The sequence below is a fragment of the Clarias gariepinus genome, chromosome 12, assembly GCF_024256425.1.
Source record: "Clarias gariepinus isolate MV-2021 ecotype Netherlands chromosome 12, CGAR_prim_01v2, whole genome shotgun sequence".
Lineage (NCBI taxonomy): Eukaryota > Metazoa > Chordata > Actinopteri > Siluriformes > Clariidae > Clarias > Clarias gariepinus.
The window spans coordinates 23974228-23998124 of record NC_071111.1 but is presented as its reverse complement, the minus strand read 5'-3'; the positions used below and the strand labels follow the sequence as shown (position 1 = coordinate 23998124).

Sequence of the window (23897 nt, the reverse complement as noted above, 5' to 3'; positions counted from 1 at the left end):
GATCTCAATCCAATCAAGCATCTATGGGATGTACTGGACAAAAAAAAATCTGATCCATAGAAGGCCCCATCCTGCCACCCATAGCACCCAAAGGAGCCCTTACTAACATCCTAATGCCAGACATTATGGAGCACCTTCAGAGTTCTTTTGGGGCTACGCCCAAGGTGCCAGAGCTGCTTATGTAACAACCATACATGTTAACCTAAAACAGGGATCTCTGTCATAGCTGGTCATGCAAGATAGGTGGATAACTGACCACTCTGAAGCAGAAAAGCTTCTCAGACCGCACAGCGTCACGTTGCCAGGACACGATTGGCTGATTGGAAAACTCCACGAATTAACGGGGAAACTTGGAGTGGCCAAAGGTTAGTGTCATGACTGCGTATTTTGAATATTGCCGTATCTCCTTAGATATATAGATTGTGCAATTTGTGAATATTGTAATGAAAATGAAAAGTGTATATACGGTCAGTCTTGCACTCACACAGAATATCTTGAACTCGCGGATTGTCCACTCTGACAAGACGGACTCAGAGAGCATGTGCACCACGAGGTCACCGTAGTACAGTGGCTCCCTGTCTGTAGGCCAGTACTGATCGCACTTCAACTGAAAAAAACACACACACACACACACACTTTCAGGCACGTGTCAGAAACACTCGTCGCTTCTCAATTGGTCCATATGACCCCTCTGACTCCATAATCACCAGCTCTATTTTCCCTGCCTGCTTATGCTAATGATCAGTCACTAATATCCCCTGGCTGTGTGTGTGTGTGTGTGTGTGTGTGTGTGTGTGTGTGTGTGTGTGCATGTTTCTATGGCACCACTGATGTCTCTCTCTCTCAGCTACTCACCCTGCCCTTCTCCACACACTGCGTCACCATGACGATGTTGTGCACATTTTGCTCCCACACCATGCGCCAGAAATCGTCCTTGGTGCCTGGGAGCGGCCCCTGCGTGGCGATGTACTCCCGCCTGAAATTATTGCCCTGGAACACGAAAAAATGTTCAATAATAATATTAATTATTATTATTATTTAAAAATAATAGCATAGAAGTTATCTAGGAATAAAAGTAAGAGTTAATAATTCGGGTTATTTGGATAGGCTGAATGAAGTGCGCTGCTTGTTCTGCTTTTTGGTTGTGGGTTACGTAGACAGTTCGGTACTATTTGCAAAAAAACATATTTCCATAACTTAGCGTATCCATGACGATGTGTAAGGTTTGCATACAGACTAAAACCTTCCTAACCATGCTGCTGCGTTTTTTCTGATGCTCTGGCCATGCTAAGTGGTTAAGCTCTTAAAACACTACTTTAAGAGCACTTTTACACTTAGAGGCTTAAGTGGCTACAGGTTCTGTTCTACTCCAGTGACCTTCAAACATTTAGGCAACAATTCTTAAAAAAAAAAAAAGGCTACAACAGTGGATCATAGTGAGGAGTTTAGCAACAAACTAGTCTGCTAGCATTGCTGATTCAGACGATTTCGATGATTAGCTTCTTGAAAAACGTTATAAGTACGGTTGTTTGAGTACTGTGTCTAACTAATCTAAAGCCAAAAGGGTTAGAAACTGAACCTTTCTTTCGGCTGCTCCCATCAAGGGAAACATCTTGGCACAGGTTTTACGCTGGTTTTATGCTCCCATTTTTCTAACCGGGCTTGGGACCGGCACTGCATGCAGTGGCTGGGTAGTTTGGGGTTTGACAACCCAGCAACGAACCCGGGGCTCGGGTGGGGCTTGAACCCGGATTCTCTTCAATTTAGCAACCAAATCCTCAAATTAACAACCTAGAGCCTTAGCCTTAGCAGAAGTTCACAATGTACATCTTCCTACAGCTACATTGATTTCACATGTTGATTTGCCGTCATGCTATAAACAGGAAAGTCAGAATTACAAGTTGCAACTTGACCTCAAAGGCAATAATAGGCTACTTATCATCACCATCTAGTCCGCACATACAAGCTTGGCACAGGTTTTACACCAGATGCCCTTCCTGATGCAACCCTCCCATTTTATCCAGGCTTGAGACCAGCACTGCATCTACTGTAGTGGACACTTGCTAGGAATCCGGGCCTTCCACATGGCAGGTGAAACACCTACCCCTGAGACACCAGTGCCTCTATATACTGTATATGTGACTTAAACGAGAAAGATCAGATTCGAATTTATGCGACATTTCCCCTTTCTTCTTTACAGTCTGATAAAAGTCACTTTTAACTACGATTTGACATGACGTTAATCGGGTCTGACCAAAAAATTTAGCGGTGTGTCTTGAAATGTGAACATAGCCATACACTCCTTTCATCAAACCTATGAAGAGCAAGTAAAATCATCTCACTGGGATGAAGCTGGCGTTGATGTAGTCCGAGCACGGGTCGTCCTCTAAGCACGAGAGCTTCACACGGGTCGCGTCATCTGCAAAGAACAATATCATTCTCGGTCAGTCTTGACTTCCAATAGCGATGTGAATAAACGAGAGAGTGAGTATCAGTTCACACCAACAGTTCTAAGCCAACCTACACGGCAGGATGTTGTTGTATCGGTTCTTGCAGCGGTTCTCGGGCAAGCGTGCAGCATCCATCCCTTGATTCCGTCCCACATCCTTGAGATCCTGTCGCAAAGATAAGCACATGACAGAGCATAAGTACTGCGTGATAAAAGCTATGAGTAGACTAGATTTCTAGAAGTCAAATGTCAGGTCATGAGACTCAACAAATGTTACCTCAAACTCCTCCGAGAGGAGGTAATTGGAGTCGGCTTGGAGTTTCCCGAGATGAGCTTCGAAGTATGCTGCTTTGACAGGGCTAATCAAACACACCGGGACAGTTATCGAAAACTAAAACTAAAAATGCATCAATATCTGCAGACGTTTGTTCATATTAAGGTGAAGGAAAGTTCATACCTGGATAGGCGCCGGTTGCTGCAATAAAGAAGGGGAAAAAAGGCGTCATTAAATTGGGTTTACGGCTGCTCGCCTGGTCTAGCCTGTTTCAGTCTGCCGCTTTACAGCCCTGAATTAATCTCGCAAGCTGTCTCTGTTCATCAGGCATCGACTCGAAGCTCAGTGTAAGCACTTTCAATAATTTATTTACATCAGGCCCAGGAGTAAGAGCTCGCACTGATAGGAATAACCAGTGTGTAAACATTGCATGGGTATAACTTGGACAGCTGACATCTCTCTCTCTCTCTAAGCACGTCTCAATCTTTCTGGCTATTCATCAATCCATGCTGTAATATGGCTAGAATGTCACGTTTTCTTCGATCCATCATGGCTAGTAGAAAAGGTCTTAAACGTGAGCATAAACTTGTAGAATGTTTCCTAAAGCGGACAGAACTAATAAAACATGTATACAGATCCATCCATCCATCCATCCATCCATCCATGACATCCAGGCACATACACTGCCTATCCTGTGGACGGTGGATGGAGGCTCCCAGGGAGCTCAGGGCACAAAGCAAGGATGGAGTGCCAACCCATGATGGGGCACAACACACACACTCACACACTAGGGGGCAATTTGGAAAGACCAATCAGCCACGCACGACTTGGGACTATAAGAGACCACACACTCTGCCTTCAGAAGCCACAGCACTCTCATATTGATCGTTCTCCTTATGCTAAGTGGAAGCATTTCCTTAAAGAAGGCAGCATTCAGAGTCCCAGGTGAGTCATAAACGTCGAATCATCCGATTCCCAATCAAATTAAACACTGGCTATAAAGGTCTTTTTTTGGCTTGTCTCAGAGCCCAATATATCAAGCCAAGTTAACTTCCAAAGCTGCCAGCAATAAAGATGATAGATTTATTTCCTAAGACCTCTGAATCACCTAAGAGACATGACTCAGCTTTCAGTTGTCTACATCACCTTCAGTTCTTACCAAAGGTTACTGTCTGTATGAGAAAACTATTGGAAACAATTATGACTACAAATAGAGACATTTGTAAGGCATTAGTTTCATGAAACTAATGTAAATAAGCATCCCGTACCTCCTGACCCCCATGTACATCCCTGAGGTGGGGACCTCCTTCCACATATTCATCCTCACCAGAGGGCTCTCCTGCACCGCTCTACACACACCACACACAGGAACAAACCAACAGTTAAATGCAAACTTGTGTATCGTCTCATTAATCAAACAATGATTACTCCAAAAGTTGAGATACTACAAAGGTGGAAAAAGTACACAAACGCAATCCTCCAGTACATGGATACAGTAAGTACTGACCTAAAAATTTACTCCACTCGGCCAAAACAAAGTATTGCTGTGATGCTGATTTCATTTTTTTCATGTTATACATATAATGCAGAAAATGTGTGTGCCAAAGCAGCTACTCCTGAAGTTTATGCAAGGTGCAAGTGACCAATTTTGCTTAACCTAAAATGAAATGCAAATTATTCATATTCTTTATAAGTATAAGTAATAAGTAATTAATCAATTAATTAATTAATTAATATTTATACTAAAATTGGTGTAAGCTTTTAAAAGCATATGACCTGTAAAAAAAAATGTTGCTTAAATTGTTGCTTCAATTTTTTTTATTGTTTTTTTTTAAGCCAAAAGTCTGTAGTGTCCGTAACCATGTCAAATTCATGTTGCAATATCTTAACAATTTTGCATTTTAGAAAAATACACTTTTTCAGATTTTTGTCTTTTCATGTGAAATCTAAATTATCAAAGTTTCATCTGAATTACAGTTAAGATCGTTGAAAGATTTGAATTATAAAGGGTTACTGACACTACATACTGTAAAAGTGCATGAAATTGTACAGAATTTAGCAAAGGTGTTTCTTTTATCTGATAAAAATAAAAAAATATTTGCATATTTACAAAAAACTAAGCATGGATTGTGAGATTCTGTAAGAAGCCTTAAATATTATGAAAAATGGTGTTATATGATCCTATTTGAAAATATAATTTTCCACTTAGTTGAGACACGTTTTACCAAAGATACCACGTTTTGGTTAACAAAACGTAAAAGTACTGCACCACTAGTTTTTTTTTTTTTGTTTTGTTTTTTTTACGTATGTAGAAATACTAAGTATGTGCTCTAAAATGTACTTTGGGTACAAAAGTAGGAATTGGGGGGGGGGGTTACTTCAAGAACCTAGTGAATATATAGGTCCTTAGTCATTGCTTAAAGATTGCCAGAGACTCATCTGTAGGGAGGAAGTTTACAAAATCTTGCAGGAATTTCAAGAGATGAAATGTTTTAGGCCGACTTTTTTTATTTTTATTTTTAACACACGTTATATTAATTATTTGCCTGCTTGGTTTTCGACATGTCTGGACAGAAAGGAGCTCCATCGCATGAGTGTTTAGACAAATCACTTTGCAGTTAGAATGTTGAATAATTTTCAGCACAGCAAAGAAAGGACAAGCTGGTCCTAGATGTTATCTGTAAAATTCTACTTTATTTATTAACTGATTGATTGATATACAGCCTGAAAACCTGTTCAGTTTGTACCCGGAGAATAAGTATCATGTCCGCGCAACCGATTAGGCAGATTCAATTAGCGAGCAGGAGCTGGAACTCTCGTTCGCTGCATCATCTAATTATCTGCGTGTTCCAGATGCCCAGCTTTCCTGTTCCTCTTTAACATTAGTCCCCTCATTAACCAGTGCTAATAGCTTGCCCTTCAGCAGGAAATGGATGCGCCTGTGTCGGTGTGTGTTCGTGTTTGGGTGCACACGCTTACACTTTGCGGACCCTCTGCCTGTAGATCAGTAAGGCGGTTATAGCGATCATCATCCCGATGAGAAACAGGCCGGCGCTGATGCCCTCCACGACGCCTCCTAGTGGCTCTGAACGGAACAACGAGCGAGTTACGTTAAGTTCTGCTGCTCTGCCATGAGGAAAAGGAAGCGCTGGAGTGTATTCGGGTCTCACCTGCTTGTGTCCATAGTGGGAGTGAGAGGTAGGTGTCGCTGAACAAAGGATGATGAGACATTTCCTTGTTCTCGTCATCGGGGAGCCGAGTGAAGGCCCGGACGCTTAGCCTGGAACAAACCACAAACATTTACAATGTTAAAAAAGAGATAGTACTGTACTAAATTTTACCAGGCTGCCTGTACAAACAAAGAACATGATGACGCACATCTTATGCATTTCTGACTGAGGTGTCAAGGTCTAATCAAGTTCAAGAACAGGTTTTTTTTTCATCATTTCAGTTAAGAAAATAAAAAATTCATTTTCATTTGCATGCAGTTATTGAGTAATATAACCCATCTACAGAACCTGGGATTGATTTTACACTTTATGCCTGAATGATTTAATGCACTATTAACCTTTACCGTTGCACAAAATGCTGTTATGGTGCTGATGTTAAAAGTACTTAAACACACCAATGCTTCATGCATTATTTAAGGCTCACATTACCTATAGGCTGTTCTGGATTTTAAGGGTCCATCACAGAAATAGCTCCCCTGCTGTTTGTGCTCCACGTCTTGCTCACAAGCTCCTCCCAGATTGTGCATCCCGGCTCCGAGGTTGATCTCAAACGGTGAGCGGGTGGCTGGATCGTCGCCACACTGGCTCGGAAATGGCTTGGTCTGGTAAGCCACTACGGAGTTGTTGAGCTTGTAATCCTGGTAAGACGGCAGAGGATGCTTGTGTTCTGGTAACACGGCCTCCGTACCTGGGAATCGCCATGAGCTTGAGTTTATAGACAATATGAGGTTTGTACATTTTTTTATATAATCTAAATTCCATTTTGTATTGCTAGTAACCAGTGACTGTACTGTGTACTGTATATAAGCAGACATAATAGCAACATTCACTTTGATTGTGTGGTCTTGGAGTGTTTTTCAGGTTCAGCTTCTCACCTGCCATTATTAATCATGAACAAGCACGTTTCCTGCCTGGATGAAGCACATTATAAGATATCATCTGAAGTACATCTTAAGATGGTGTGTCGAACACTAGCTCAAAGTGTTACGTACAGCATTATTCATTAATGTAAAATTCTGAACTGTAGTCGTATAATTTCCACCACTACACTGATTTTACAAGTGCTCAGAAAAGAATTTAAAACCATAACCCTTTATCATCCCTAGTAGAAAAAAAAACTAAACATTTTTCCAGCTACAATAACAGCAATTTCCTTTTTTTTTTTTTTTAAAACGGACATCACTTCCAAACGGTTGAGATGCCACTTTATGGTAAAAGTACAAGATTTGCTTGAAGTAATAGCACAAATGTTTTAGATCCACTTAATTTACATGGTACTGAATATTATAAAGTATTTAAAAAGGCATACTATATAAAAACACTGCAACATTGAATTGATTCTAACATACTGTCGTGGATCTCAACTGAATGGTAGAGATGGCTCAATTACGTAGGTTAAGTTCAACACTTTTTTCAATAAAATATTACAAATACACAGAAAGTAACAGAAATGCTGCATTTGTGACACACTTCATTTTTCGTTGTATGCTACAGAGTAATCAGACAGGCTCACTACAGTGTACAATAACACTACAGCATGTAATGTTTTTTTTTTTTACATACTGTAGCTACCTCAACCTAATGGTAGAGATGGCTCAATCAGGTTATATCTGACACATTTTTCAATGAGAAATGAAATCGAATATTAAGGGGTTAAATCATAACCAACTCAGCTACAATTTGTTAGCTAGCTGATGTTGATGAATCTATTATGCTTAGTAACATAGGTATACTGTAATTATCTTATGTACTAACTGATATCATACTGGTAAAGAACAGTCAACATTTACACAAGTGTCAGTATGTAGACATACCATCAGCCTCGGCTACAATGATGGCAAAGTAGCGAATGTCCCCGTTGGTGTTGCTAAACCAGCTACAGTTGAACTTGAAGAAAATGGTGGAGGGGGTGATGTGGGCTGCTTTCTCACTGATGCGTACTGTGGGTGGAGGCACCGGCGGCCCTGCACACATAACCACCTTCATAAAGTGACCTGCAACCTTCAGGTTTACATTTATTAGATTTTCTGAAATGTGCAGGCTTGGAGGACAGATGGTGGGTCAGGATCAAAATCTATAAAGGTTAGTTGACATTCAGGCCATTTCCAAATGAATGCTAATATGTAATGGGAGATATGTACGTTAAGATAAGGAAAAATGGTATTCTGAACAAAATTTTAAATTATTAATCCTCTTTCCAGCCTTGTTGTTCTGGTGTTATTACAATTGAAGATTAAATATTAAAGGCACACATCTGGCTACTAAACTCTTGTGTAAAAGAGGACATTAAACACAGACGCCAAAGCCGTAAATCTGCTCCACATTTGTGCAGCAGCCATCTGGAGGATTTGTGGTCTAATGCGGCTCTGTCTCAACCGGTCTAATTCTGTTAGCTCTGCCCTCCGTCTTCTCCCCTGCTGTCCCTCTCCAGGCTGATGAGCTCAAACACCCCAATTCCCAGCAGTCGTCTAACCCTCTTTCTGTCACTCTCCACTCACTGACTTCTCCTCACTTCCCCTCTCTCTTCGCTCGCTCGCTCCTTCTCCCAGGTGGCCTGAGCTATTTGAGTGAATCTTTATTCAAGTCTGCTTGTGGAGCTGCTCCCAGGAGGAGTCTGTTCCGGCCGCTCAGGTGTGATGAGCAATCCTGTCCTTCTGCACTGGTCCTTAACGTCAGACTCAGACCTCACTTTCCTCCTTAAAGCACCTTAATTGGTCTGTTAATGCAGTTATGTGATCCAGACCTGAGTGTGTGTGTGTGTGTGTGTGTGTGTGTGTGTGTGTGTGTATACATCCTCCTGAAGTTTCATTGCGAATACAGATATCTGTGATATACAAGTGAAAATATGTTACCCACAAGGTTTATTATATTATATTATATTAAAATAATAGTTGTATAGTAATAATAAAAGAATAATAAAAATGAACAGATATTATAGTTATAATTTCATTTCCTATTAACTGTAATCAGACTTTAATCTTAGATATGTTTGACTATGGTGTATTTAACTAGTGCCGTCAATCGATCAAAAAATTAATCTAGTTAATCATAGTAATAATCTATGATTAATCACGATTAATTGCAATTTTAAAATACTCCAATTTCTTTGTATTATAAACGTGCAATGTCGGAATAAAGAAATGCATGACAAACTGGTTCAAGGAAACAGCATTTAACAAAAATTTAATTTAAATCTCTCCAAAGGGAACTGGCCGGCCCTGCATGCACCGGCACTGTTTTTATCATAATTATATATTGTTGTTGTTTATTTTCCTGTAACCGTATCAGTGCCGCATCCTGAACGTAGAGGAAGAAACAGGCCAAATTAAAAAAAAAAAAAAAATCAAAAAATCAAAGTTTAGCTTTGATTGCTTGTTGAGTTTTAAGGAAAAGGACATCAGCATGTTTATGGTTTTAATCAACCAAACGGAGAGGAATGTGCATCAGTTATAGGACATTTTTCACCTCCTTCCTTTACAATGCCGCTGGAAAGCTGTTAAAGTTGAAATCTATAAACACACACTCCAGCGTCGCCCAGCTTCAACACGTATTTTTCATTTCTTTCCTCTGAACTCTTCATATAAATCACACTGACAGATTTAGAATGTGAAACTTGAAGGAAGCTTTTGTAGCTAATATTTCACTTTTTAACGTTTTTAACACCACGAGTCTTCTAACTGAAAGCTCCTGCGTGTACTGTAGCTATGCAGTGAATTACTTACAGTTAATTACATTCAATTAAAGTCCAGATGCTGTTTAAGTCTTCTATAAATATCTGTACTGTGTGAAGAGACGGGTGTGACTTTACACACAGAAGATCCTGTAATGGTAAGTTCATGTAAGGGGTGAGCGGTAACTAACTGTAAGGGGTAAGTTACTGTAAAGAGTGACTTTTTGTTAGGGGTACCTTACCGTAGGGAGTAAGGGGTAAGAATAACTCACTGTAAGGGGTAAGTGTTAACTTATAGTAAGGGGGAACTTACGGTCGATCATGGTGAAGGTGCTGTACTGCACAGTCGCTCCTCTCTTGTCTCCGGAGATGACCGTAACCGAGATGGTGTAGTTCCTGAAGGGTTCGAGATTGTCAAAGTGCTGATTCAGGGTCTGAGCGCTCAGTGTGTAATTGTACACGGGGTCTTTGGAGCCGTGCCTCCTGCAGGCTATGTAATAAGCACTGTAATCAGACGCTGGAGGATTCCAGGAGCACGAGAGAGACTTCGAGCTGTGGGGATGGCAGTGGAAGTTCCGGACTGGTCCTGGAGCTGAAGATTGCAAAGTTTGGAAAGATGAGATTTACACCACGATTAAAGCTACAGTACCTGATTTTGTCCTGGTACAAATAACAAGGAAGGTATTTAGAGCATGATTAAAAAAAAGGAATGCTTTAATCTATGGTCTACTGTATGTACTGTATAGGTCTGTATTACGTCAGAAAAAGGGAGAAACGAGAAAGCTTGTTTGGAAAACCGACTTCCAGGCCGGAATTCTTGTTGGTGTTTGGATACGCCTCGTATCAGTCAGTGGCTCTTTTTGTGACTGTAATATGTAACGACTGACAGATGGATCCAAACACAATCAAGCCTCCAGGACTGAAGCCAGTTTCCCCACCAGCTTTGTAAGTCAATGTAGCAGAGAATGTTAAGTGCTGGAGCAGAACCTTGTGAACACAAGTAAAACAAACAGGGAAACAAAAAGGCTACCTTACCATTAGAGACCTTATTATTGAAAGGCTAATCTTTCTTCATGCACCTTTCAAAGTAAAAAAAAAAATCATGGATATTCGTGCATAATTTAATTGAATTAAAAAGAAAAGATCGCTATACTGCTTATCCTGTAGGCGGGCTGGAGCCTATCCTAGGATACTTAGGCAACGAGGCACTGGACAGGGGGCCAATCCATTGCAGGGCACACACACATACACACCCTCATTCACACACTCCTGGCAATGCCAATTTGCCTAATTTGCAAGTCTTTGGACTGTGGGAGGAAACCAGAGTACCTGGAGGAAACCTCCAAGCACAGGGAGAACATGCAAACTCCATGTACATAGAGGCGGGAATCAAACCTAGACCCTGCCAAAGCTAAAGTTAATGCTGATGAAGTCTTTAAGCAATGAGTTTAGTATATTTGTTCCAGCAAATTTAGGATTTCTCCTTCATGGGCTGCGTAAACACCAGCGGTGACAACGCAGAGCGGTTTAGCCTAACATGGACCATGTCCAAGAGCTTGATTAATATGATCTGCTCTTACCAATCAGTCTTCAGCATGCTGCAGTAAAGAGTGTAAAGATGGGAATAATTAAGGAGCGTCATTGCGTTTTGCAGAGAGCGAGAAGTCATTCCTCGATCACCCACTTAAAGCACTTCATTAAGCTCTAGTGGTCTTTATGTTTAAGAGCATCATAGAAAAAAAATAATCAAAACCAGGGAGGAGAAGAAGGAAAAGACGAAATGGATGAATGGGTTAAAACTTTCCAGTCGAGTCCATTCGCAACTCTGAAGCGAAATCACCCGAACATTGATCCGGTGAGAACTTTGGATCAATGTAGCGTTCCTTGGCCCAGGGGATTGATAACAGCGTCCGGTTATGAATAGATGATTTAGAGAGACGAGTTCTGTAAGATCTGTCTGCTATCCAGTCATCAGTCAAATCAGTTCAGTCAGCAGGAGTGAAACGCTTGAAGTGAGGCACGATCAGAACCAAAAGACTCTCCATGAGTAATGACAGTAATTGTCTTTTCACAATGCCGGGATGAATAATGCAAAAATTTACAGTGAAAAAAAAAGGAGGGTGACTTCTTGACAACAAAAGAATAACATTGTGTATCTCATTAACTATATGACAGGTTTAATACTATATCTAACTCGATCCGTCTTCAACCCACTAGACCACATTATGATACACACTCAGAGTGTATTGTTTTTTTTCTTTTCCTCTCCACAGCTGAACCATCGAGGATCTACTGCGCTGAATAAAACATGAGCTCTTCTGTCAACAGTATGCTTCTTCATTTGGGGCCAAGACACAAACAAGGCGCTATCCAGCACCCGCTGCGCTCCACAGACGCCAGCCTGATTTCTGCTCCTTAAACACAACTTCACAGCAAGTTAAAAAAAAATAAAAAATACAGAACATCATTTCTGAAATCTGGGACAGGACTCCTGGACCTTGATCACTAAGTCTGTTTCTTGGGCTTGAACTTATCATGTTCCAAGTCCAGTTCCCCAGAGTCTGGACAGAGTTTATTTAGAACATCACAAAACCTTTACACACACATAAACTGGAGTCGCCATCTGTATAAGGACGCCACACTGGCATCCTGCAGCTAGTTCATGCCGTGGTCCAGACGTTGGGTTTTATGAAAATAAAGTTCTGCAGAAATTGGGTCAGCATAAAAATGTGCGCTGTAAAACCCAGCAACCCATATTAAACTTTAATTCTTTATTTTTCTGCCTAAAAATGAACAACAAACTCCTTAAAGCAGCTTTCCTTAAATCGACCTACATTCGAAAACTTTTCATTGTTTACCAATGAAACATGTCTCCACATGGTGCCACGTGCACTTTCCCAGTTAAACATGCCCTCTTGTGGCTGCACCTATGGGTTAAAAGACTAGGAAAGAAAAGCCATATTACGAAGGGAGTCAAACCAGGACTTTTGATTGCACTTGCCCCCCAGGAACTCCATTATTAGCCCAAATATGTGCGAATGGCTTGAATTGAGGTACAGCCCCTGTAATGTCCATATGGTGCTGGTGCATGATTGGTGACAAGTTATTTATTGATTTTCACTTTTTAAGAAATTTCATCAGGAGTCCCAGTTTGACTTAAACCCCGTGTATCATTTTCTACTTCAGTGTGTGTGTGTGTGTGTGTGTGCACTCACCTGTGCGGATGGGGTGGTGAATAGCTGAGCTGATGGTAACAGGCGCTGATGGTCCCCCGCACACAGTGGACAGACTGATGTTATACAGCCGGCCGGGGACCAGACCAGAAATGATGCGTCGCATCTGGTTTAGTGTGGACATGTTCAGGGCGTCTCGTGGCACCCAGTTCACCTTAAACTCATTAAAGTCCCCATTCGCAGGAGCTTCCCACATCACCTCCACCGTGCCATTCTGCCAATCTATAATGCTCAGAGACGTGGGCGGCTCAGGAACTGGGAAGAGATCAAGCGAATCTTTAAAAGTCAAATCCCTAAACAAATATACACTTTTTGAACTGGCATAATACAGTATATGCATTACAAAGGCAAACGTACAGTATATGGATGCCCATATATGGTCATTCCCTGATCTATCCCAGACAAGCATGTATTTTTTTTTAATGACTTACACTACTTACTTCCCAAAGTACCTCATTCTTGATGAATATTCATTTTATTTCCCTATTTACTGAGTGCCATGCTTGAACTGGTTATACCAACCTGTACGGCCCACTTCAGAGACGCTGTTCGCCAGGTCTCCGCTCAGGCTGCGCACCACAGCAGTGTACAAGCGACCAGGCCGGAGGTTTGTAAACATGGTGTAAGTGTGTTCGGGTCCGAGTCTCTGCTCCGGCTGATCTCTGCTCTGCTTCTGCCCCGGCTGACCAGAGTCCTCCAGAGAAACCCTGTAGCCGCTCAGTTTCCCAGGACCTCGTCTCCAGTTCAGCAACAGAGTGTCTGTGTGACCCTCGTGATCAATCCGCAAGTCTCGAACCTGGGCAGGAACTAAGAGAGAGAGAGAGGGAGAGAATACAGTAGTGTGTTTATGAAGTCACATCCTATTACACATGCACTTCATCTTGTCTCTAATTACTCTAAAGGATGAATCCTGACACATTTATGTCATAAATTCGAGTGTTTTTTTTTTAACGCTGTTCCTGTATAATCTTTAGAAATGAAAATCTATTTTCAAATGGCAAATCATAACACTTATATATATATATATATATAAAGAAAGAAAAAATTACTGGAAAGTAAATAGTTTTGTGTTAATGACCTGATGTTCATTTGCATTTAGATAGTGTTTACTGAGCTATGAAATTAAAAATGTGTACTGTCTCGACTCCGTGAGTAGAGGAGAAGTGCGTTGGTTTAAGAGTGACAGACTGATCTGTCGCACAAATGTTCCTAAATTACGCTCCAGTCCTTAAACTGATTTTTTTTTAGAAATGCTTTCAGCATCGTTCCAGCAGGACCATCTCTGGACAGCTGAAAAATCAGAAAAGTCCTGTTTCGTTTCCCACCGTGGCCTTGGAACTCTATTGCGGACTAGACCCTGGGGTGCTCTTTCATTTACATTTAGGCATTTGGCAGACACTCTTATCCAGAGCGACTTACATTTTTATCTCATTATACATCTGAGCAGTTGAGGGATAAGGGCCTTGCTCAAGGGCCCAACAGTGGCAACTTGGTGGTTGTGGGGTTTGAACCTGGGATCTTCCGAACCGTAGTCCAATGCCTTAATCACTGAGCTACCCCTGGCCCACTCTTCACTCTACAGTAGGCCATCCACCTCAAGGCTCAAAGTTTAATACCGTCTTGAGGTTGTATCTCTCAATCAAATCCCTTCCAAAACCTCGATGGAATTCTTGAGTTGTTTCCACTACACTGTTTCTGCAGGATCTCATGCACCTCACCAGATGTAATGCGTCTCACCTGTGCGCCCCAGCAGAGAGGACTCGCTGCTCATTCCTTTCCTCCTGCTTATCACCACCAGCTTGTAGAGTTCCCCAGGAAGCAGGTGAGGGAAAGCGCAGCTCGTCTCGTTTTCACCCACCATCTTGTGTTTCTCGAGATGTACAGGTGTTGTTTCCTGGGTGTATAACCGGAGGTCATAGGAGTCCACCTTGCCTTCAGACACGTTCCAGCCGAACACAAGCTCAGTGGTGTCTTTGAAAGTCAAATGGAGAGCTTTTACCGCCGCTGGTACTGGGGACGACAAGGAAAAAATATTGTTGTATGTCAGAAGAAGAAAAGACATGTGACACTTATTTCTGAGTTAAACCCGAAATGAAGATGATGATAATCGTACATGTGTGGCCTTCTGCGATGACACCCTTGCTGTAATAAGAGGTGTCGCTGAAGGTCTTAAGGTGCACTGTGTAAGTTCCTCCCGGGACCAGATCTTCAAACAGGTGATGTGTGACGCCTGCAGGCAGTGAAACGTTGCCAACCAGGGCTTTATTTTCATCCAAAAGCTGGACGCTGTAGCCATCGTACACACCCACTGGCGCATCCCAGTTAACAGACAGGCTGTGTGTGGTCTGCTCTCGGCCGACCTGGAGGCCCTTCACCGGTGGAGGGACTGATAAACCATAGACAAGTGCAGGTGATAATTATGATTTAATTTCAGAATGTTTTCCTTAGCCTTTACCTTATTGTAGAATATTATTATTATTATTATTATTAATATTATTAGCACGCACTCTCTCACTCATCGTCTATACCACTTTATCCTGTATTCAGGGTCACGGGGGGCCTGGAGCCTATTCCAGGAGACTAAGGGCACGAGGCGTGGTACACCCTGGATGGGGTGCCAATCCATCACAGGGCACACAGACATTCACACACTCATTCACACACTATAGGCAATTTTGGAAAGCCAGGTAGCCTAATCTGCGAGACTTTGCATTGCGTGAGGAAACCCATAAAGCATGGGGAAGGCAGGAATCGAACCCAGACCCTGGAGGTGTATTGCGACAGTGCTAACCACTAAGCCACTGTGCCGCCATTATGATTAGTATTATTATTACAATGTCACTTATGGACACAACATTTCTTACGTCTCACCTGTGCGTCCGCTGACCCAGCTGTCGTTAGTCAGCTCTCCACTCACTGCCTGTACTTTAACCGTGTACAACTGCCCGGGTACGAGATCTTCAAAGGATGTCATGTTCCCCTGCTTAGGGACACGTTTGTACTTCTCTAAATGATTGTTTTGGGACAGGAAGACCGAATAAAAGTCCACGTCTCCTGGGCCAGCGCTCCAGGACGCCCTGAGACTGCCACTGAGGGTCCCAGGGACTAGCTGGAGGTTCTTAACCTGGCTGGGTGCTGTAGGGGAAGATATTCATTTTTCGCATGTTTTGCTTTTTGTGACAAAGTGAGGCTGGAAAATTTTTATTTACAGTATTCTGAAAATTAATAGATAAATCTTATGATTTGATTAGTATGGTATATAACAATTCACAATGCATAGGCGTGTCTCTCACCGGTGCGGCCCTCTATGCCCTTGTCATGGAACAACCCGCTGACGGTGGAGACGACTATCTTGTAAAGAAATCCTGGGTTGAGAGGAGAGAAGCAGTGCTCTCGTGCCGTGTTCTTAAGTCTGGCTGCTGGGAAAACTTTGGTGTCGTTGTACAGGATCTGGGGCTCGTATCGCTCCACGTCTCCTGGTGCAGAGGTCCAGCTCACACACAGGTGAGTGGTTCCTTTCTGAGACAGAGTCAGCAAAGGTACTGCAGCAGGGTCTGTAGAGCAAACAGGGCTAATGTTAGATTTAGTGAAATAATACAACATACTTCTAGGTGTAAAATGTAACAAAATCAATCGGCTAGTGTAAGACTACAAACCTGATGCATGGACATGAGGGCTCTTAATCTTACACCTGGCATTACTTTTAACTCCATGAACACATACGGCGATATTCAGGCCCAGGCGTGTGATTCATTATTATGATTTATGTTCAGGAATGTAATCATAACCTGAAACCCACTCAGATCTTATACTGTACTAACCTCTTCTAGCAGAAACATTATATTCTGTACCACAAGGGGACACTGTTGTGTAGTTTATGGTAACAAGTGTCGACAGGAAGCAGGGGAAAAAAATGTGTGAATGCATTGTTGAATAGATGAAAAGATTGATGGACGGAAGTTTAAAAAATAGATGGAGGAACAAAAAGATGAATGATCAGATGGACACATGGATCATAGAAGGAAAATTTGGATAGATGGATCGATTGATGGAAAGATGAATAAATGGATGGATGGGTGGATGGATTGTTACATGAGTAAATGGATTAATGGATGGATGGACAGATCGATAATTAGACTGTTAGCTGATGGAAGGATTGGTGGATGGATGGATGGATGGATGGATGGATGGTTGAATGAGTGGATGGTTAGATGGATGGATGGATGGATGGATGGATGGATGAATGGATGAGATAAGATGAGACAAATTGGGACTGATGTGCTGGATGATACACAGTTGCGTGTGTATGTATGTTTGTACTGTATCAAGAGAAACAAAAAGATGAATGATCAGGTGGACACATGAAACATAGAAGGAAAAATTGGATAGATGGATCGATTGATGAAAAGATGAATAAATGGATGGATGGATGGATGAATTGTTACATGGGTAAATGGATTAATGGATGGATGGACAGATCGATAAATAGACTGTTAGCTGATGAAAGGATTGGTGAATGGTTGAATGGATGGATGAATGGATGGATGGATGGATGAATGGATGAGATAAGATGAGACAAATTGGGATTGATGTGCTGGATGATACACAGTTGGAAAATGGATAAATGGATTGATTGATTGATGGAAAGATGAATAAAAGATGTATGGACAGATGGATGGATGGTGTCACTCACGTGTGTGGCCTTCAGTGGAAATCCTGGACTCGTACTCTCCACTCCAGGTGCTGACAGTGACCATGTAAAGTCGCCCGGGCACCAGATCACTAAACACACACTCGTTCCTGCCTCTCTCCACCGTCTGGTTCTGAAGGATTGTGTTGTTGTGCAGGATTTCAACGTTATAATGATCATAATCTCCAGCCGCATGGTTCCAGTAGACCTTCAGGATAGTTTCCTGGCCTAAATTGATGACATTGGTGTTCTGCACTGCAGCTGGTTCTGGATTAAGGAGGAGATTCAAATGGATTATAAAACAATAAAGTATATTGATTGTTATTGCGACGCACTAATGAAGAGTCAGATCGGTTTGCTGCTTTATTTTAATCAGTGGATCAGCTACGAAAATAGACTATATGGACAAAAGTATTTGGCAAAAGCTGGAATGACATTCTATCAAATACATTTACTTCAATATAGAGTTGCTCCCTTGCCTTCCCCAAACTTTTGCCACAAAGTTGGAAGAATAGCATTGTCCAAGATGTCTTGGTATGCTGAAGCATACAGATTGTCCTTCACTGGGGATAAGGGGGTCTGATTGCTTGAAACACCTGAATTCAATATTTAACAGGTTTGGCCATATACTTTTGTCCATATAGTGTATACAAGTTCATTACCAATGGGTTGAAAGTGTGTCCGAGTAAACTTACGCGTTCTTCCTTGGACCACGGTGGTGTTCTTGAAATTGCCGTTGCAGGTGCTAATGGAGATGGTGTACAGTCGTCCAGGCACGAGACTGCTGAATTCAGAGCTCAGTTTAGTCCCACTGAGCGTGTACATTGTCTTCTCACGATATTTCAGGCTGACCTGATAGTTGCCCACATCTCCTGGTGCAGCTTTCCATGAGACGTTGAGGAAATCTGAACGTCCATCATTCGTGACTCTGACTTCAGCCACAGCTGCTGGTACTTTAAGACAAACAAGAGACAACAGCATTAGAAAGAGGATAAGAAAACAGTGTAAACAATCTTGATAACATTGGTAGCTCCTACAACATACACCCCCCCCCCCCCCAAACCGAATTGCACTTAATCTGCTGCATTTCAGTAGAAAGTTGTCTGAAAGTCTCAGTGGTGTACTCCATTGTTCGTGCTCTCCTACTTGAGTTCATTAACGCTGGAAGTCCATCGCTGAAAATAGCCTCTCCGTTCCATGGGAAAACAGTTGGGTCCGGCCGACAAGACTTTGATAAGCTCTTTGCTTTCTTCCTCTATGCACAGCTTCCTGAAATTCCTCAGATTCCCTTTGTATTGCAGCGCTATTGTTTTACGGCGATGTTATCACATGATTAATTTCACGCAGGCCAACCGTTATTTCGTTTAAGTTCTTATTAGGCCAGACACTTAGCCTTAAATAAAGAGTTTATACAGAGATAAAACTCAATCCAAAGAGGGGGAAAAAAAGAAACATCAGCATTACTTTTGTTCACATAGTGAGACATTTGACCTGCTGCTGTGGATCCAGCCATGAGTGCATTGTCTATACCGATTGTCCAGTGTAGTAACAATTGCACAGAGGGCCAGGAGCCTCATGATCTCAGGATACTCGGGGCACAAGGTCCCACCCATTTCAGGGCACAGATACGTGCAGAAACAAACTACACACTGCCTACACCACATGTCTTTGCACTGTCAGGGGGAAACCTGGCAGAGCCCCTGGGGGAAAGCCACTAAGCTCAGGGAGAATTTTGAACATGCAAACGCCACACACAAAGACCAAAAATGGGATTCGAACCCACAACCCGGGAGGTGCGAAACAACAGAAAAGGCCCCATTGTTGAGAAATTGTGATAATGGAACATCCAGGTGATATCTGATCATTATTATCTATAAATTCAATGATGACCTTTGTGGTAATGTATATTCATACAGCAGATCCTACAAATAATAAATGCATAGCTATTAACACACTGGTTAATTCGTAAATTGTTACTGAAAAGGTTAAACTCATTAAATAATGAAAGTAGTATAAACAGTCACGGAAATAATTGAAAGTAAGTATGCTTAGCCTTTTAAATGTTGTTAGTCATTTGGAGGCTCCCATCAAGGACAACATCATCAACATCATGTTTTACGCCCCTCCTGATGCAACCTCCCAATTTATCCAGGCTTGGGACCGGCACTGCATCCAGTGGCTGGGGTTTGAACCCGGGCCTTCAGCATGGTTGGTAAGAGAGCTACCCATGAGCACTACGTACTACATTATTAATGGGATGTTAATATATAGATTTTTGTACTTAATAAGATTTAATGCATTTACAGTACAAGTTTGTTATTTCCGAAGCAATCGGGCAAAACATGGTATCGGTGCTAAAAAGTGTGTCACCTACAGTAGGTGAAAAAAAGTAAATGATCAGATATGATCAAATAACACCATTTCTCATAAAAAAGGTAATACTATTTATCTCCGGATTCATGCTTTGTTTTTTTTTGTCAAAAATATACATTTATATTTTTATCAGATGAAAAGAAACACACTTGCTAAATATAATTTGAATTCAAATCTTTCAAATCTTATCACTCAAGACATAAACCTGAAAAAGTGTTTATTTGAAAATGCAAAATATTATGATATTGCAACATGAATTTGACATGCTTATGGACACTACAGTTTTGCTTTTTAAACCTTTTTCCCCAAAACCGAAATGCTTTCATAAAAGCAACTATTTTTACATGTCATATGCTTCTAAATGCTTACACCAATTTTCATATCAATACTTAAAAAGAAATATGATTATTGTTTGAAGCGATTACACAGAAAACAGATAACACAGAAAAATGGCTATTTTGGGGGCTCATATAACATCATCTCTTCAAAACAGCTGAAGTTAACACATTTTTAGGGAAGCAAGAGTGGTCACTTCCATGTTGCATAAACTTCAGAAGTAGTTTCTTTGACCACACACATTTTCGGTATTATATGTATAACATTTAAAAATAATCAAATTAGCACTAATACTGTGTTTTGGCTGAATACATATTAACTATTAATATGTTCTTAGTTATGGGTTCATGGTTTCATGTAATCCATGGTTTTTGTTCTTTATACACTGTATATGCAAACATTATTATTATTATTATTATTATTATTATTATTAATGTAAAGCAGGTACCTGTGTAACATGTGGCCTCCATCTGCTTGGATCTTTGCTCACCGCTGATCGTGCTAATCAGCAGTTTATACAGCGCCCCAGGTTTGAGACGCGGGAAGTGGATTGTGGTGGTGTTAGCTGGGACGCTGAGGTTATACACAGGCTCTTCATTGTATATCAGCAGCACTTCATAGGAGTCGAGGTCTCCCTGAGGCTTGTCCCAGGTGGCATTGAGAGAGTCTGTGGTTCTCATATTGTTCATCTTCAGAGAGGTGACTTCATGAGGTACTGAGGAGGAAGATACAGACTTTTACATTTACGTTTACATGTAGGCATTTGGCAGACGCTTTCGTTTAGAACGATTTACAAAAGTGCTTTGAAGTTTCTGTTACTGGATAGATCCTTACACTGGCTTACTATGTTACTAAATAATTACTTTTAACCAAAAATTACACATTGATGCCCAAAACATTTCATAAAGACTAACCTGTCCTGACTATTATTATTATTATTATTATTATACCATTCATACACCACGCTCTATTTGCCCCATTATGATGGGATGTTTTCTACCCAGGGTAAAGCCTTACATGTTCTTCCTGTCACTTCAGCTGAACTGCTGAGATCTCCACTCGTGGTCATCACCACTATTTTATACAGTCGACCAGGCATGAGCACGTTAAATGTGCACTCTCTCATGTCCCGGGATAGCTTTCTTGACTGAATGGGGGAGGAACCGGTGTCATAGTAAAGGTTGACGGTGTAGCCGTCACGAGACCCCGAGCCAAAGCTGTGGGTCCATAAGGCACTGAGGGACGTCTCGTCTGCATGACGGATGTGTAGCTGTGACACAGGTGGTGGACCTGAGAGAGAGAGAGAGAGAGAGAGAGAGAGAGAGGTCAGAGGGGAGGCAGATCTATATCATCTGAAGATCAGAAGTCATTCCAAGCTTGAACCAAATGCCATACTTTTGAAAAGACTGAAAAAGATTTTTTTTTCAATTTATTCCATTTTGTCTACTCCAATAGTAAAAAGATTTTTTCTTCACATTTACAGTAAAGCTTTTTTTCACTTTTCACTACTTTGTGAGATCCTTCCAAATAAAATGTTAATAAATAACTTTACAAGTAATTAAAATGCTGGTTAAAAATGATTATACTATATAAAAAAAACATATTTATTTATTTGTTTTTTTACTTTTTTTTTTACTTATTTATATATTGTATTTATATAAAATCGATTACAATTATAAACAATTTATATTTTATATTATAATCCTAAAACATAGTCCTAAAACAATATTTTAATTTTATTTTAATTTTTATGTCTTTGATCAACTCATATAATAGTAACAAATATGTAAGTACTATTATATTATATTATATTATATTATATTATATTATATTATATTATATCACATTATACTATCAATATAAAGTATGAAGTATGAATTATTATTATTATTATTAGTAGTAGTAGTAGTAGTAGTAGTATTATCATTATTATTATTATTATTATTATGTAGCTTAAAGTGCTTCACAATGCAAGAGATTTTATTAATAAAATCTATACCAACATATAAACCTCCATATAACACACAAAAATTAAAAATAGTTTTCAGATAAAAAAAATATTTTTTTTTATATTTTTTTAAAAATGCAGTTTATATCACAAGTATTAATCCAATTTTTATTCTAATCTATTCCTTATTTTATACTTTTGATAAAATCTAAACAGTTCTCAGTGGCTCATCATGTCCATGGTGGAATATTACAGTAGGTTTTAAGGATTTAATAAATTACTAGACAGTAAAACAATCAAATAAAATGGACTACCTATTTCTGCGGGGCAGTAGACGGTGCTGGTCTGCCCCATGTTCTCCACACTCACTGCTGCTTTATAAACTCTGCCAGGATGAAGTTTTAACCCCGGGAACCTGAACCGTCTTTCAGTTTTACCCAGGGATGTGTTAAACAGTGTCTGGCTGCCGTTGTGGAGCGCCACGCTGTACTGCTCCCAGTGTCCTACAGGGGGCAGCCAGCTAATCACCACCTCGCCGTACTCAGCAGGTTTCTCCATCTTTAGCTGAGAGACTTCGCCTGGAGCTGAGGATAACGAGACAGACACACACAGTGAGACGCCCAGACAGACAGACAGTGCGTCAGAATGACGTCAGAATGAAACCGCACTCTATAAGCACCGCATGAAAGATTTCTCTACATGAGTGGAAGTAAATGGCCTCCTTTCTTCTCTTGGGTGATTAACGCTGATAACATAATGGAACCGAGGCATGTTTTATTTCTGTTAATGTGTCAGTTCCCTTTCAAAACCCAAACAGAACAAAGATTTTTGGGTGGAGCGACCAAACCTTGGGAAATTCTGTGTTTAAATCCTGACAGTATCAAAGTCATTCATGGGCAGGCGTTTTATTGGGTGGCCACAGGCTTCCTGTCCCTCTTTCTTCCTGTTAATCATAAGGCGATTCTAGAATCTGTTGCTGCACTAGGCGAAAATTTGCAGTCAGCGCCTCCAAACAACTTTAACTACCATTACTTTAGAATTAATACATTTACTGGCCTGGAGTTCCAGTGGCGAAGTTGATCTGGCGGAGCTGAGGCTCGGAACATTGACCTTTTTATCAGTGACGCAGGGACTTAACACACTGAGCCACCACCGCCCCATGCATTCCTTGTCACAGTTAAGGTGGTTGACCAGCATTCACATTAGTAATATTGCTCCGTACCCGAGCAAACTTGCATATTTAGGCTCCCTGATACAGCAGGTTTCAGTATGCGTCTATTTGGTTGAAGAAGAGTACCTTGACGAAGTCGACCTTTGCACTATGCCTGATATTATTAGAAAATGTCAGGAACCCTCTTGTCTGCTTTCTCCCTCTGTTTTTATTAGCTACAGTATATACATGCGCCGGCTCTGCCACATTACCACTGTTGGTCCCTTCAGCAAGGCCCCTAACCCTGTCTGCTTCAGGGGCACCAAATAGTAGCTGACCCCAGCCTATTAACAAAAAAACCTGGGATATATATGAAGAATAAAGAAATTCACTATGCAATCATGAATATGTGACGAATAAATATGTGATCAATCTTAAATTCTTGTATTTAAGCCCAAGACTAATTCAGCCTAATCAAGTTAAGCTTCATCAAAAACCTGCTACTCATGATAAGACTTTTCATAATAAGGCGTACTGTACTGTA

General features: G+C 40.9%; 1 protein-coding gene across 1 annotated transcript in view; it reads right to left on the bottom strand.

Moving 5' to 3' along the window:
* The window catches only part of ptprb (protein tyrosine phosphatase receptor type b), a 39192-nt gene that overhangs the window by 5952 nt on the left and 9343 nt on the right, over positions 1–23897 (bottom strand). Inside the window, exons 5-27 of the mRNA XM_053508380.1 lie at positions 22518–22787; positions 21273–21545; positions 20704–20970; positions 18242–18499; positions 17550–17813; positions 16150–16410; positions 15728–15991; positions 14970–15242; positions 14594–14866; positions 13379–13663; positions 12839–13111; positions 9937–10215; positions 7768–7917; positions 6383–6641; positions 5894–6003; positions 5703–5808; positions 3992–4072; positions 2907–2924; positions 2727–2808; positions 2525–2615; positions 2343–2419; positions 856–990; positions 485–607 (exon numbers count right to left, since the gene is read on the bottom strand). Of these exons, the coding sequence (XP_053364355.1) occupies positions 485–607; positions 856–990; positions 2343–2419; positions 2525–2615; positions 2727–2808; positions 2907–2924; positions 3992–4072; positions 5703–5808; positions 5894–6003; positions 6383–6641; positions 7768–7917; positions 9937–10215; positions 12839–13111; positions 13379–13663; positions 14594–14866; positions 14970–15242; positions 15728–15991; positions 16150–16410; positions 17550–17813; positions 18242–18499; positions 20704–20970; positions 21273–21545; positions 22518–22787 (4472 nt within the window). The remainder of the gene's footprint in view (positions 1–484; positions 608–855; positions 991–2342; positions 2420–2524; positions 2616–2726; positions 2809–2906; positions 2925–3991; positions 4073–5702; positions 5809–5893; positions 6004–6382; positions 6642–7767; positions 7918–9936; positions 10216–12838; positions 13112–13378; positions 13664–14593; positions 14867–14969; positions 15243–15727; positions 15992–16149; positions 16411–17549; positions 17814–18241; positions 18500–20703; positions 20971–21272; positions 21546–22517; positions 22788–23897) is intronic.